Source organism: Miniopterus natalensis, chromosome 1 (genome assembly GCF_054644295.1).
Source record: "Miniopterus natalensis isolate mMinNat1 chromosome 1, mMinNat1.hap1, whole genome shotgun sequence".
NCBI classification, from domain to species: domain Eukaryota; kingdom Metazoa; phylum Chordata; class Mammalia; order Chiroptera; family Miniopteridae; genus Miniopterus; species Miniopterus natalensis.
The window spans coordinates 180,960,166-180,973,065 of record NC_142081.1 but is presented as its reverse complement, the minus strand read 5'-3'; the positions used below and the strand labels follow the sequence as shown (position 1 = coordinate 180,973,065).

The 12,900-nt window shown below is 44.9% G+C and overlaps 1 protein-coding gene across 1 annotated transcript in view; it reads left to right on the top strand.

Moving 5' to 3' along the window:
- The first annotated feature begins 2,169 nt into the window (after window positions 1-2,169).
- Window positions 2,170-12,900, top strand: part of PGM2 (phosphoglucomutase 2) — a 32,332-nt gene continuing 21,601 nt past the window's right edge. Inside the window, exons 1-3 of the mRNA XM_087827862.1 lie at window positions 2,170-2,259; window positions 6,267-6,434; window positions 10,602-10,708. Coding sequence (XP_087683988.1) covers window positions 2,170-2,259; window positions 6,267-6,434; window positions 10,602-10,708 — 365 coding nt within the window. The remainder of the gene's footprint in view (window positions 2,260-6,266; window positions 6,435-10,601; window positions 10,709-12,900) is intronic.

Here is a 12,900-nt window from a genome sequence, read left to right as displayed (position 1 = left end):
ATCTCTACTGTCCTAATCTATCAGCAGCAGATTTCAGGTTACTCACCTCCATCCTCTGTTGATTGTAATGGAAAAAATAAAGTGCAAAACTGCCATTCTCGGGAGCATCATCTCAAGCCATTGAGATTTTTCTTCCCGGAAGCTGTCGACTGTATGGCTCCAATAAACTCACAAAAATTCTCTTTAGGTTTGAATGTTTTTCACATTGACAAAACTAATTTCCATATAATGTAGAGAAAATTAGAAATGACTGAGGTGGGAAAGCGGCAGATCAAAGTAATCCTGATGAGAGAGAAAAACACAATGTTACCAGGCAGCTTAATGTGGAGCACAGTAATTTACCCAGTGACTACCCCAACAGAAACGGTGATTTTTCTGGGTTCTGACTTAAAATGTGAGGCTGAATATTCAGTTGCCAGAACAGTGGTGTTTTGGAAACATCAGGAATTTTGTGGTGTTCAGAATAAATAATTTTTCTCTTCCTATTAAGTCTCTTAATTTCAACACTTTGTAGAGGTGCTTTTTTTTTTTTTTTTAAATTAAAGGGCTGGTCCCAAGCTGGAATGAGTGTGCTAACACTTTAGAGGGCTTTGAAGTTTTCAAGCACAGATCTCTTAGAGAGTTTTATCCTTACACTTTCAGATGATGTGATCAGGGCATCTCTTCCGGCTGAGACAGGAAACCAAGGCACACAGCACGTCAATGACAACACTTTGCGAAACGCACCTGCTCATTAGTGCCTGTTCAATTACCCAAACACCTCAGGCAAAAGGACACATTTACGCTTAACCGGTCACCAACCACCTAATGAGAGTGAGTGACTCATTCCCTGCTCTCTGGTTGTGACAGGTCCGAAGGGGAGGTGAGGGTGGGGGAAGGCGTGCTAGACAACTGGGCACCGTGAAGAAGGAAAAGTGGAAAGAGGAAGCTGGGGAAAGGGAACGCAAACCAGCCCTGGTGAATTTTTAATGCTCAGAAGGCCTCATGGGAGTTCATGGGCAAAGAACTATTAAAATGAGTGATGAGAGAAAACTAGCCAATTATATGAACGCATTTAATGAAAATAGACATAAATAATAGGTATTTAAGATTTTTTTCACTGAGAAAGAACATTAAACTCCAGCTGAGTGGCAGGAGTGTTTGCTGTTGGTGAACTTTGGGTTTATGGCTAGTAATGAGCATACTGATAAAGTCTATTCACACATTATTTCCTCCTCAGGGCTCACCGGTCTGGAAATACATGGTATTGTGCATCATAGTTCATTTATTCCTGTATGAATATTCCATAACTGATTTCTATTACTGTGTGAATAAACCACAATGTACTTATCCATTGTATTGTTGATGGACGTTTGGGTTGTGTCTAGTTTGGGGCCAGCACAAATAATGTTGCTAGAAACATTCTTGCACACGACTGTTCATGCTCACTGCACGCGTCTCCTTTGCGGCTTAGTGATCCTAAGGTCATGAAGATGACCTCTCCTATCCTAGTTTCCAGAAGTTTCATTTTACCTTTCACACTTAGATCTACAATTAACCTGGAATGCATATTTGCATGTGACATGTCCTAGGGGCTCAACTTCCTTTTTTCTTTTTCCAATATGTATATACAGTTGACCCTGTACCACTCACTGGGGGAAAAAAAAGTCCTGTCCCCTTGCTCGGAAATAAATAAGCTGAGCACACATGTATAGTTTTGTTTCTGGACTCTCCAATCTGTTCCATCGTCTGTCTTCATCCTCACACTTTGTTCATCTTTCACAATAATTTTTAGGTTATTCTTGACCCTCAGAACTTCCACTTACATTTTAAGGTCCTGAGGTTACCCATCCTTGGATGCCAGCACCTGACCCGGCGCCTGGCGCATAGTAGGAACTCAGTGAATCGCTGTTGTATGAATGGGGGTGACCTAGGGACCCTTTCAGAGACGATGGGAAGGACCCAGCACCCCCACCCCACCCCCACCCGGCCCCCACCCGGTCCTCCTGCCGCCCGCTGCCCTAGAGGCGCGCGGGTGAACTGCAGGGGGCGTGCTCGCCGGCGGAGCGAGTCAGTCCCGCGGCCCCGCCCCGCCGCGCTTTCCCCGCCCCGCCGCCGGTCCCCGCCTCTCCGCGCCCGGCCGGAAGGGCGAGATCGCCACCTCCTGAGCTCGGTGGTGGCAGCTGGGGGATGGCGGCGGCGGCGGCTCCCGGAGGCAGTGGCCCCGGCGCGGATACGCGGCTGGACCAGGAGACAGCCCGGTGGCTACGGTGGGACAAGGTGAGGGGCGGCGGGGGGCTGGGGGCGCCCCGCGGAGGCGGGGTCCTCTGCGCGCTCCCCAGGCGCGTGCCGTCCCGGCGCGTCCTTTGCTTCCACCCCTCCCACGGGAAGACGGGCGCCGGGACACAGAGCCGCGCTGGCCTCCGCGGGTCCGGCCGGCGTGGGGCACGATTGGAGTTTGCACGGGAAGGGCTGTGCCGGGACAAAGCCGGCCCCCCGGCCAGGCCTGCGGGGTCTGGAGTCCGGGGGCGCCGGCCGGGCTCCAGGGTCGTCCCCCCTGAGAGCTGCACGCGCCCCGAGTCGGGGTGCGCTCCCTCCCGCGCGCGCCCGGAGAGCTCCTGCCGCGCGTCCCTTCGGCTCCGGGAGCTTCGCCGAGCGGAGTCCCATCCACGCCTCCCGGGCGCCTGGTCGCAGACGCGGGTCCGCCCCGGTGGGCGCGCCCGACCTCGCGCAACTTTCTCAGGACTTTGCGGAGATGGTGGGCGGGGACCCTTGGGGCGCGCACCGGGGCTCTGTTCAGTCTCTTAGGTGCTGGAGCAGAGAGTCAGGAAGCCGGCTCCAGACTTGTTTTTCAAACATGTTGTTACTCGTGGTTCGGCTCCGAACTTAAAAATGGTTTCTGCAGCCCCGGCCGGCTGGGCTCGGGCGTAGAGCGCGGGCCTGCGGACTGAAGGTCCGTGGCTCGGCTCCGGCCAAGGGCACGTTGCGGGCTCCATCCCGGTTGGGGGGCGTGCAGGAGGCAGCCAGTCATACGTCGCTCACATCGATGTTTCTCTCTCCTTTCCACTCTCTCTAAAAGCAATGGGAAAAATATCCTCGAGTGAGGGTTTTTTGTTTTTTTTAAAGTGGTTTATGTAGAGTGTCCTTCCCTGACTCCTGAGGGTTAATCATTTCCCCCTAATACTCTCCCTAAACAGGCTGTACTTTTCCTGCCCAGCTCTTACTCAGTGTGATTGTTCAGAAACAAAACAAAACAAAAATTTGTTGGTAGGTGTGTTTCTTTAATGTCTGATTCTAGGGCTGATTTCAAAGGCATGAGATCCGATGGGGGTTGCACAGGACCCCTTCTCCTAGGAGGGCCCAGCACTTGGTTAAATACTCTGCTGTCCTGTCTTGAAATTCTTAAAAGTTGTTGAAAGAGGGGCCCCGTTTTTTCATGTTGCGCTGGACTCCAGCAAGTCGTGTAGCAGGTCCTGTCCATGCCTTCACCAACCTTCATGGTTTATAGGGCCTGGCGGTGCAGACACACAGTAGATACAGGTTTCCCCCACTATCTGAAAGTTGAGCGTTCCTATGAAACCTTTGGTAAGCTCAGAGGGCAGAAAGCAAAGAAGCAGTTACCACTAATTTATAAGGAAAATATTTTCAGCATTCCCAGATCCCAAAAATAACCTGCCAAGTGATACCAAATAACACACAAAGCCTAAAATAACCCTAACATATAGTAAAAGCAGGAATGATAGGATAAATATACACCTGACTTTGTACACCTGTCAGTCGCCTAGCAGCTGACTTTCCATTTTATCCGTTACTGGAGAGACCACTTGGCTGCTAGCAGAACCAAGAGTAACTTCAGCAGCTGCCAGGACTCTTACGTGTAAATAGTAGAGAGGTAGACACAGGCAAGTTCAATGCAGGCAGTCTTTATTTCCTTCATCATGATCAAAATGCTTAATTACGTCCAGTTTTATGCTAAACCTAACACCTATGAACTCTTGGGCTTTTCTGATACCTTAGGACGCATCCTGCTGAGAAATGCTCACAATAAACCGAGATAAAGGCCAGGAGCTCACAGACGCAGTTCACAGCCCCGGGGGCTCAGGGCTGAGATGCTGAGTGTAGCTCCAGAAGGAGCGCGGCAGGGCCACTGTCGCGGCTGGGGGCCCCCGCCTCTGTAAGGGCTGCCGCCAAACAAATGCTGACCCCTGTTTTCACTTTTCACCTTTTTTCATAAAACTAAAAGTCATCTTTTGATTTCTTTGTTTCCTTTAGCAAAAACAGGCACTAATAGGTCGTTCGTAACACAAATGTTTGAAAAGCAGAGGGGTACCCCCCCAAAACATCTGTTGAGTAAATGAAGAAGAATGCAGGTCCCGCCCGCAGGGCCAGGCCTCCCTTCTCCCTCCTTACCCCGCGGCCCGGGACATGAAAGGCGCATCCTGTTTCTGGATGCTGTTGTCAGCTCTGGGTGGCTTCCCTTTCCTGGAAAGATAGCCTTGCGATTCTTTAGGGAAGGAAAGTGTTTCCATTTCTGATAACTTCGTAACTTGCAGTGTGTAGAAATCTTTTAACTGGTGGTGAATTGTTCCATAAAACTTTCCCTTTGAAGAAGTAAACCCCTAATTTCCACAAAATGTATCTGTGTAGAGAGATGATACCTGTCTGGGTAGAGATGAGGGGATGGTGCCCCCCCCTTTTTTTTCTTTTTTAAAAAATTTCCACCACTTCTTTCCTCTCCCCGTTTCTTCTTTGGTTGGAGGTGGCAGCAAGAGGGAACGTTCTGCTAGCTGAAGGCATTGCCCTCTGGCCTGAGCCCCAAGCGCGGCAGGTCGCCCTGCATGTCCACTGAGCCTTCACCCTGTTCCTTCAGCTGCTGTCAGCTCTGGTCACCCCTCGGCTGCTTCTCAGCTCTGCTGCCCTACTGACTTTGCATTCCTTTGGTTTCTCATTGGTCTTTATGATACCAAATCCAATTAGGATTTTCCACATCTATACTGAGAATCACCGGATACTGGGTGTGACCTTGAAGTTTCTGTTTTCTCATTCACTGAGCAAGTATTGATTGAATCTCTTTTATGTTCCAGACCTGAGCCCTTCATTGGGGGCATCTGCCCATCTGATTGGTCAGATTGTGCTCTGTGATCAGTGGCTATTGCTTTTAACCAAAAAGGTGGGCTTTTTACTTGGATTCCTCTTGAATCTGGTGCAATCTAGAAATGTGGGCATAATTCCAGAGGGCCAAGGTTTTATTGCAATAGCATTTCAAAGTTTAATTATGTGGCCATATCTTGCCTGCATGTTCACCCACTGAGATGATGACTGTAACAAATAAAGTGCTTACTCTGTTGTTCCTCTAAATTCTTAATTTAAAATGTCTGATATGGAATTAATGTGACTGTCATTTTTCTCCATTCTTAACCTTTTTCTGCAACTGTTGTACAAAGAAAACAGGGCAGTGTAAAATGAGCTGAAATGATTTATGGGAATGTTTATTGGAAGCAGTGGGTGTAATAGAAAAAGCACAAAATTTCATGCTTATCAAAATTCTTGCTTATTAAGCAAATCTCTTAATCCCCTTAATCTCTTAATCTCCATCTATAAAATGCGCTTTTTGTTATTTGTCTGTGTCTTGAAGTCATTACAAGACTCAAATTTGACCAGGTATGTGAAATCATTGTACAAGTTATAAAATATTACAAATATAAGGTTTTGGTTTAAATTATATAATCTTGAGCTCTCTGGGAAAATTTGAAAGCATTAGGGGAGAAAATGAACATTCAGTTGCAATTAAGTGCAGACAGAGAAAGATGTACATTAATTTAATGGATTTAATGTAAGTCACCTCAAAACCATCATGTGAGGAACGTTCTAGACTTCACCAAAGTGAATAGAGTTGGTGAGTGTGTGGCTGAGATTCCATTCTGGGTGTTAGACCCCAAAACCTGTAAGTTCATTCCATTTTTCCAAAATCACTTGCCTTGGTAGGAAATAAAATAATGCTTACATTATAAAGGGAAAGCCTAAATAATGTATATATTTCTATTCTAAAACCATTCTGAACTATTCTAAAACGATGTATTTCTTATTAATCACAATATCACTCATAATTCAGAAAAACCGACTTTATATTTCAAATGCATCAAAATACTGAAATATTGAAAAGCCCATATGTATGACACATATGTATTCCTCCCCCAGGGTAGAATTATTGTGGACTTTTTATATTTAAGATTTCTTGTTGTTACTCGCCTGGCTATATCTGGCGTATATACATCTGTGTTTTGCAGAACCCTTTGACTTTGGAGTCAGTGAAACAACTCGTTGCAGAAGGCAATAAAGAGGAACTGCAGAAATGTTTTGGGGCTCGCATGGAGTTTGGGACAGCCGGCCTCCGCGCCGCCATGGGGCCCGGCATTGCTCGGATGAACGACCTCACCATCATCCAGACCACACAGGTACCACATTTTTATATGTCTTAGTTATTCTCAACACCCCCCCAGTGTTAAAAGATAAACTGAGGCGTATTAAGATTTTTAAGAATTTATCTGAGCACAGACCCATCTGAACTGGGCAGCACCAAACTGGAAATGGTTAGAAGCCCTCCACTGACAGGAGCTTGGAGAAAGGCGGAAGCAAAGCAGGGAAATTAATAGACTGGCTACAGCGCAGGCCATTCCCTCGTTTGGGAAAGCTTAGGTGGCTATTGGTGCTTAGTTGTCCTTAGGTTTTGATTTCTTGACCTTGAGTCATTTGCAAGCTTAGGTTTTGGTTTGCTCCCTTAGGCTGTGAGGGCGTCAAAGCCACCTCAGTCTAAAGGCCTCCTTGTTTGATTCATTTCACCCCAGGCTCCCTTTGTGTTTGGCAGGCCGAATTTGTTTTAATGACGGCCAGGCCCTGTGGGTTTGTTTGGGCATAAGAATCACACATTTACTCCATAAAGTAAGGCTTTCAGTTGGTTAATGGTGGTGGTTTGCCCTGGCTGTTTGGCTCGGCTGGTTGAGTGTTGTCCCATTCAATTCCAGGTCAGGGCGCATCCCCAGGTTTGATCTCTGGTCCAGGTGTGTGCCCATTGGTGTTTCTCTTTCTCTCTCTCTCCCCCTCTCCATTCCCTTCTCTAAAATCAATACAAACAAACAAACAAAAAACTTTTAGAAAAAGCAGTGCTTGTTTCAAAACTCACACAGCCATTCATTCTTCATTCATTCATTCATTCATTCAACAGATTTATTGAGTGCCTACTATGTGCCAGACATGGGGAACATAATAATGACTAAAACAGATTCATGGGTCTCTCATTCCAGTGCAGCTTCACCAGCTAAGCTCACTGACCTTTATGGTCTTCTATAGTTTTTGTTGTAGGTGTATAGATGGAAGCGTTGAGAAGCTCTTCTAACTGCCAGGCTTACCGAGAGCCAGTTCTATTTAGGTTTAATGTACAGTATGGGTGGAAAGTATTGCTGAGTGCCCTCGCCTTCATTTGTGAGTTTTACTGTCAGAGTCTAGACCAGACTTTTAGGAATAGACATGAAGCCTTTAACAAAATAGAAGAGCTATTTATGAAGGAAATGAAGGAGAACAGATTCTTACGTCTTCAGTTACTTAGACTTGTGACAAATGAAGGACACTTTAATTCTGGGAAAGAAAAGGCTGGAAAAATTGACTGTGGTGACTATGTGTACCTTACGTGTACCTCCCAGCATAAAAGGCAGTTGGACACATTGTAGCAAAACCCCCATAGGACAAGTTACTAGGGCTGTAGAACAAATCACCCAAAACAGTGATTTTAAATAGTTAATTTTGCATCCGCAGTGTGAGTGGAGCTCAGTGGCGACGGCCAATCTCTGCACATAGTGTTACCTGGGCCAGCAAGGAGCCTGGAGTCACCTGGAAGCTACCCCCTCACATGTCTCCAGCTATTGCTGGCTCTTGGCTGAGATCTTAGCTGGGGCCTGGGCTTCCTTACAATATGGGGCTTGGGATAGCACCCAGAGAGTGTGTGTGCCAGCTGGAGGCTGTATTGACTCTTACAACCTTGTTTTGGATGTCATCCCAAATCACATACTTCCACCATATTGCATTTGTTAAAAGTGAGTTAGTAAGGCTGCTCATATTGATGGAGGAGGTATGTAGACACCCACATCTCATTGGAGGAACGTGAGTGTCACATGAGAGAAGCATGTGGGATCGGAGATACTGGCGTGGCCGTCTTCGAAAAGTTCAGTTGGTCACATGTCCAGTTAGGCCTAATGGTAGGGGATTCTATGGGCTTCTCAATGAACATAGAGTCTTTTCTGCATTCATCTCCATCTAGTTTCTAGGAGTGATGCAGTCTATCCCCAGAAAGGCCTTGGGACCTGGCTCAGACCTCCTGTTCCCTGGAGGAGTTGGTCTCTTCTGGGACTCGACGCAGCGGTAGCTAAGAAGCCTACAATACTACGACGAGCAAATCCCTTTAAGGTCTCGTACAGTCAGCTACCCCGGCATAGTCTCCCCCACAGTCCCTTCCGCTCTGAAGTGCTCACCCAGCCCACATTGGAACACTGACAACAGGAGGCGGGGATGTTAAGAGTTAAGACAATGTCAAGAGAGCAGCAGGGCATTTGCAGAATCGAGGAGTGGTTTCCAAATTAGACGAGCAGGATTCCCAGGACAAACACCCCAGGCTTCCACTCCCAGCCTTGGGTAAGTGACCTGGCGGAATGTGCTGGCTTTCACTGTGGCCTTGGCACCCGGGCTGCTGGTCTCAGGTATCCTCATGGTGCCCCCAGATTCATCTGGTTGGATTTAAGACGCAGAGGGATGTGAATCGAGAACACCCCAATGGGAAACAGGATAGAGACCTGTTTCAGGTACTATGCTGGATACTTAGTATCTAATATCACTAACCCCAGATCAACTTTGCCAAGTCCCTTTTACAGATGGGAAAACTAAGGCTCAGAGAGGCTCAGCAACTTGCCTTGATACAGGAGTAGCAAAGCCGGGATTTGTTCCCCAGCTCTGGTTAGGGGGGGTTCGGTGCTGGGTTACAAGCGCACAATGTCTGTGGGTCTGGACTCCACCCTGCCAAGCATACAAGCACAATGTCTGTGGGTCTGGACTCCACCCTACAAGCATAAATGACATGTTTCTTAATCTCTTGGTGCCCCAGTTTCCTCTTCTGTGCAACAGGAACAACAATTGTACCTACCTCAACAGGCTGTTACGAGGATTGAATGAGTAAAAATATGCCAAGTGCTGAGAATCTGACACCAAGAAAGTTCTATGTGGTGTTGTTAGGAGCATTATTTTTACTGTTATTTTCCTTCAGAGCCTATATTCCTTCTTTTACACTAATTCTAAGTGCCTGAGGATGGGGGGGGTTTCAGATATTTTGGCCTGCTCTGTACCAGCAGCAGGCCAAAGAAACCCAATACCTTTGATAAGATTTTGATAACTGACTGATCTAACGTGTTCTGTTTGTTTGTGATACTGTTTTTCAGCAGGTAGAGGTCTTGAGGAGGCCATATCAGTCCAATTACACGACACAGCCAATTATACAAATAAAAAGTATGCAGAATGTGGGCTAGTACACCTGTCTAGAAATGACAAAACACACAATTCCCATACCACAGTGGATGCAGTGACACCACTTCAATCGGCAATACCAAAGATTAGAAAACACTGGACTTTGAATTCAACAGGTTTAGAATACTGGATAAACAGGTTTAATACTGGATAATCAGAGAACAAAGGTTGGCCAGGTAATAATGATGGTTCATATTAGTTATTTCACTTTGGCTGAAGGAAATCATTTTGGTAGGGAGGACACTACCTGCTTTGTTGCCAGAGGAGAGCCCATTTAGAATGCCTTTAGTTTTCCCAGGCCAAAACTATTGCATTGGGTATATCTCCTGAGGTTGAGGGATACAAAGAAATAAGAATACTTGTGTGTTGGTTTTGTGGGTTCCCCAGAAGGAAGTGAGATGCTCCCAGTCTAAGGCTTACAACAATGACAGCACCCTCTCCCCATCCTCGGTCCACTCCTGTGCTGTGGCCTGAAGTTCAAGGGGGCAAAAAACATTCAGCCTTAGTCCAAAGTCCTCATGTCTCCAAATTGTTGGGAAAGACTCTGGAGCCAGTTGAGACTGAGGACCCGAGAGAATAGCTAAGAAAAGACTAAGGGTGGGATGAGGGGGTTTTCAGAATTGAAATGTTATCCCAGGACTCAAGAAACAAACTCTGTCTGGCTTCAAGAGGTCAAACTATGACCAATATGTAAAAGCTACAGAAAGACAGATTTTGACTCAAAATAATGAAATCATTCTTTAATGACAACAGCCCGAAGATAGAATGGCTGTTTCAGAAGACAGTGAGTCCCCCCATCATTGATGTCTCATGGCTCAGTTCAGTAACCTCAGAGGAAATTAGAGCCTCTACGAATGAGGCATACACTACAAGAATTTCCCTCCGGCCAACAATAATTAAAGCTTTTGTTTTCCTGTTGTTCAGTTTGTTTACTGAGGGATTTTTACCCTCTTGGCTACAATGTTTTCTTGTGGAAGTATAAAAAAATTGACCAATTTATCATACACATATCATGTGTTAAAACATATATACTCTTAATCCATGGGGTATTTTTTTAGGGATTTTGCAGATACCTGGAAAAGCAATTCAGCGACCTTAAGCAAAGAGGTGTCGTGATCAGCTTTGACGCTCGAGCTCACCCGGCAAGTGGAGGCAGCAGCAGAAGGTAAAGATACTCTGTTTCTTTGTAGTGTATTTTGTGGTTTTATTTTTAGTCATCATATCAATAGCTTGCCTTTAAAAAACATTTGTCAGCTACATTGCTTAACTACCCAAAATGATTAGTAAATTCTGTTTGCAACTTTTAAGAATTCTGGTTTTACATTTGGGTTAAAAAAATGAAATTATTTCGGCAATTTAGAAAGTAAATACATGTCTAAATGACAGAACTTTTTTTAAGTGGCAACTTTGTTCCTCCTCTTCACTTTCTTCCTCTTAGGTAAATTTTTTTCTTCTGCTATTCAGAAGCCTCATGAGCTCCTTAGTGTTCTTGAATGCCCATTTCAGGCTGCGTTCTTGGGACATTCCCAAACCAATGAGACCCTCTCTTATGTAGCTGTAGGAAGATGATGGTGATGATGATGGTGGTGATGACAATGGCAGTGATCATGGTGGTGGCGATGATGGCGGTGATGTTAGGATAGCAATCGCTTGAGCTGAATTCGAGCTAAGCACTTAGGTATTTACTCATTTAATCCTCACAATAACCTGTAAGCCTTGTAAGGCAGGTTAATTCCTTCATCTCTTTGCTCTAAGATCACAAAGTGAAAGAAGGAGCCACAATTTAAACCTAAAGAGGCCGGCATCTCTAAAGGGCAAATAGTAAACACATTGTGGGTTGTATGTACACCTTCTGCATAGCTACTGATTCTGCCATGTAGCACAGAAAATAGCCACAGGTAGTACATAACCGAAGGGGCATGACTATGTTCCAATAAAACCCAATTTACAAAATGACCTGCAGTTTGCCAACCCCTGCTCTTAATCATGTAATGTGACCTTTTTTTTTACTTGAATACCTCTCCTATTATGAATTTTTTTATCACTCCAGAGTATAAGTAGTTTTTAAGATTGGAAGAACAAACAAATATTTAATGTTAATGAAATTCTCGTTAACTCTGCAGTGCTGGATGAGTTCACAGAGTCCTCCTAATCTTTGCCTTTCGGGAGCTTGTAGTCTAAGAGAGAAGCATTAATGGGGACAAATGTTTGGCTCTGAGGAAGGGAACATGGCCCAGGGCCAAGGACTAGATAACATCAGCCCCCAGATTGAACTCAGGATGACCTAATATTTTTGTCCTTCAGCTGCAGGCTCAAAAATGTGATTTTTTGCAACAGGCAAGAGAGAAGCTGTAGCTCTCAGAGATAGATGCACATGGACTACATTTACAAGAGAGTGAAGTACAAACCAGAATAGCAGTTTGTCGGTTTTCAGTTTGTGAACTTACAGTTAGAATTAGATCATACACATGCTTTACTGACCCCATGGCAGGTCAGATCCTCCAGCTAGAGCATGTTCAGTGTATATATGTGGCTGACTCTGCCTGTTTGGCCTCTCAGATTTCTTCATTTTTTACCCTGTTTCTGTTTGATACATCCTTTAGATATGTTAACATTGTCAGTTAATGTACAGATACTTCTTGCTGTGGCCTTGGAGCCACATTATTTCCAAGAAGTAACTGATGTTATTAATTCTACTTAAGTTTACGGTTCAGGTTCCAGAGTCAGATGGGATACGATGGAGTGGAGCTCAGGGCTGCTATCACCTACAACATGCAAGCATTTAGAGATTGTAGTCTGAATATTAAACATGGCAAAGCGTTCATGATCAGTCACTAGAATCTTCTCAAAGAGTTGGATATTACTGTAGTCTCAGAATTTTACCTAACATTTATTCGTTCTTTAATCTTCTAGCTTTAAATATCAGCCGGGGAATGTAAGCTATAACTGTTAAGCATATACAGAGAACACATTGAATTTTTTTGTGCACATTTGTAACTTAGTTCATACATGTCATGTGTATAATCATTTGTACAGGGTGGGGCAAAGTAAGTTTATAGTTGCTCGTATGGAAAATAATAAATAATAAATAAGAATAAACTCTGTGTATCACATACAATGGTAAACCTACTTTTGCCCGCCCTGTATGTTGTGTGTCTCCTTTGCCAATGTTAAGAAAGCGCCTTTAAAGTCAGCCCGACACATGATGAATGTTTCATGGGGGTGAAAGTGACTTCCGTACCATGCAGTCTAGTAAAGACAGCTTAGATTTAATTCAGATTTTTATTAAACTTGTTTTTGATGAATTTTGTTATTTTTATGACTCCCTCCTACATAGAGACCTTTTTTTTTTTTTGT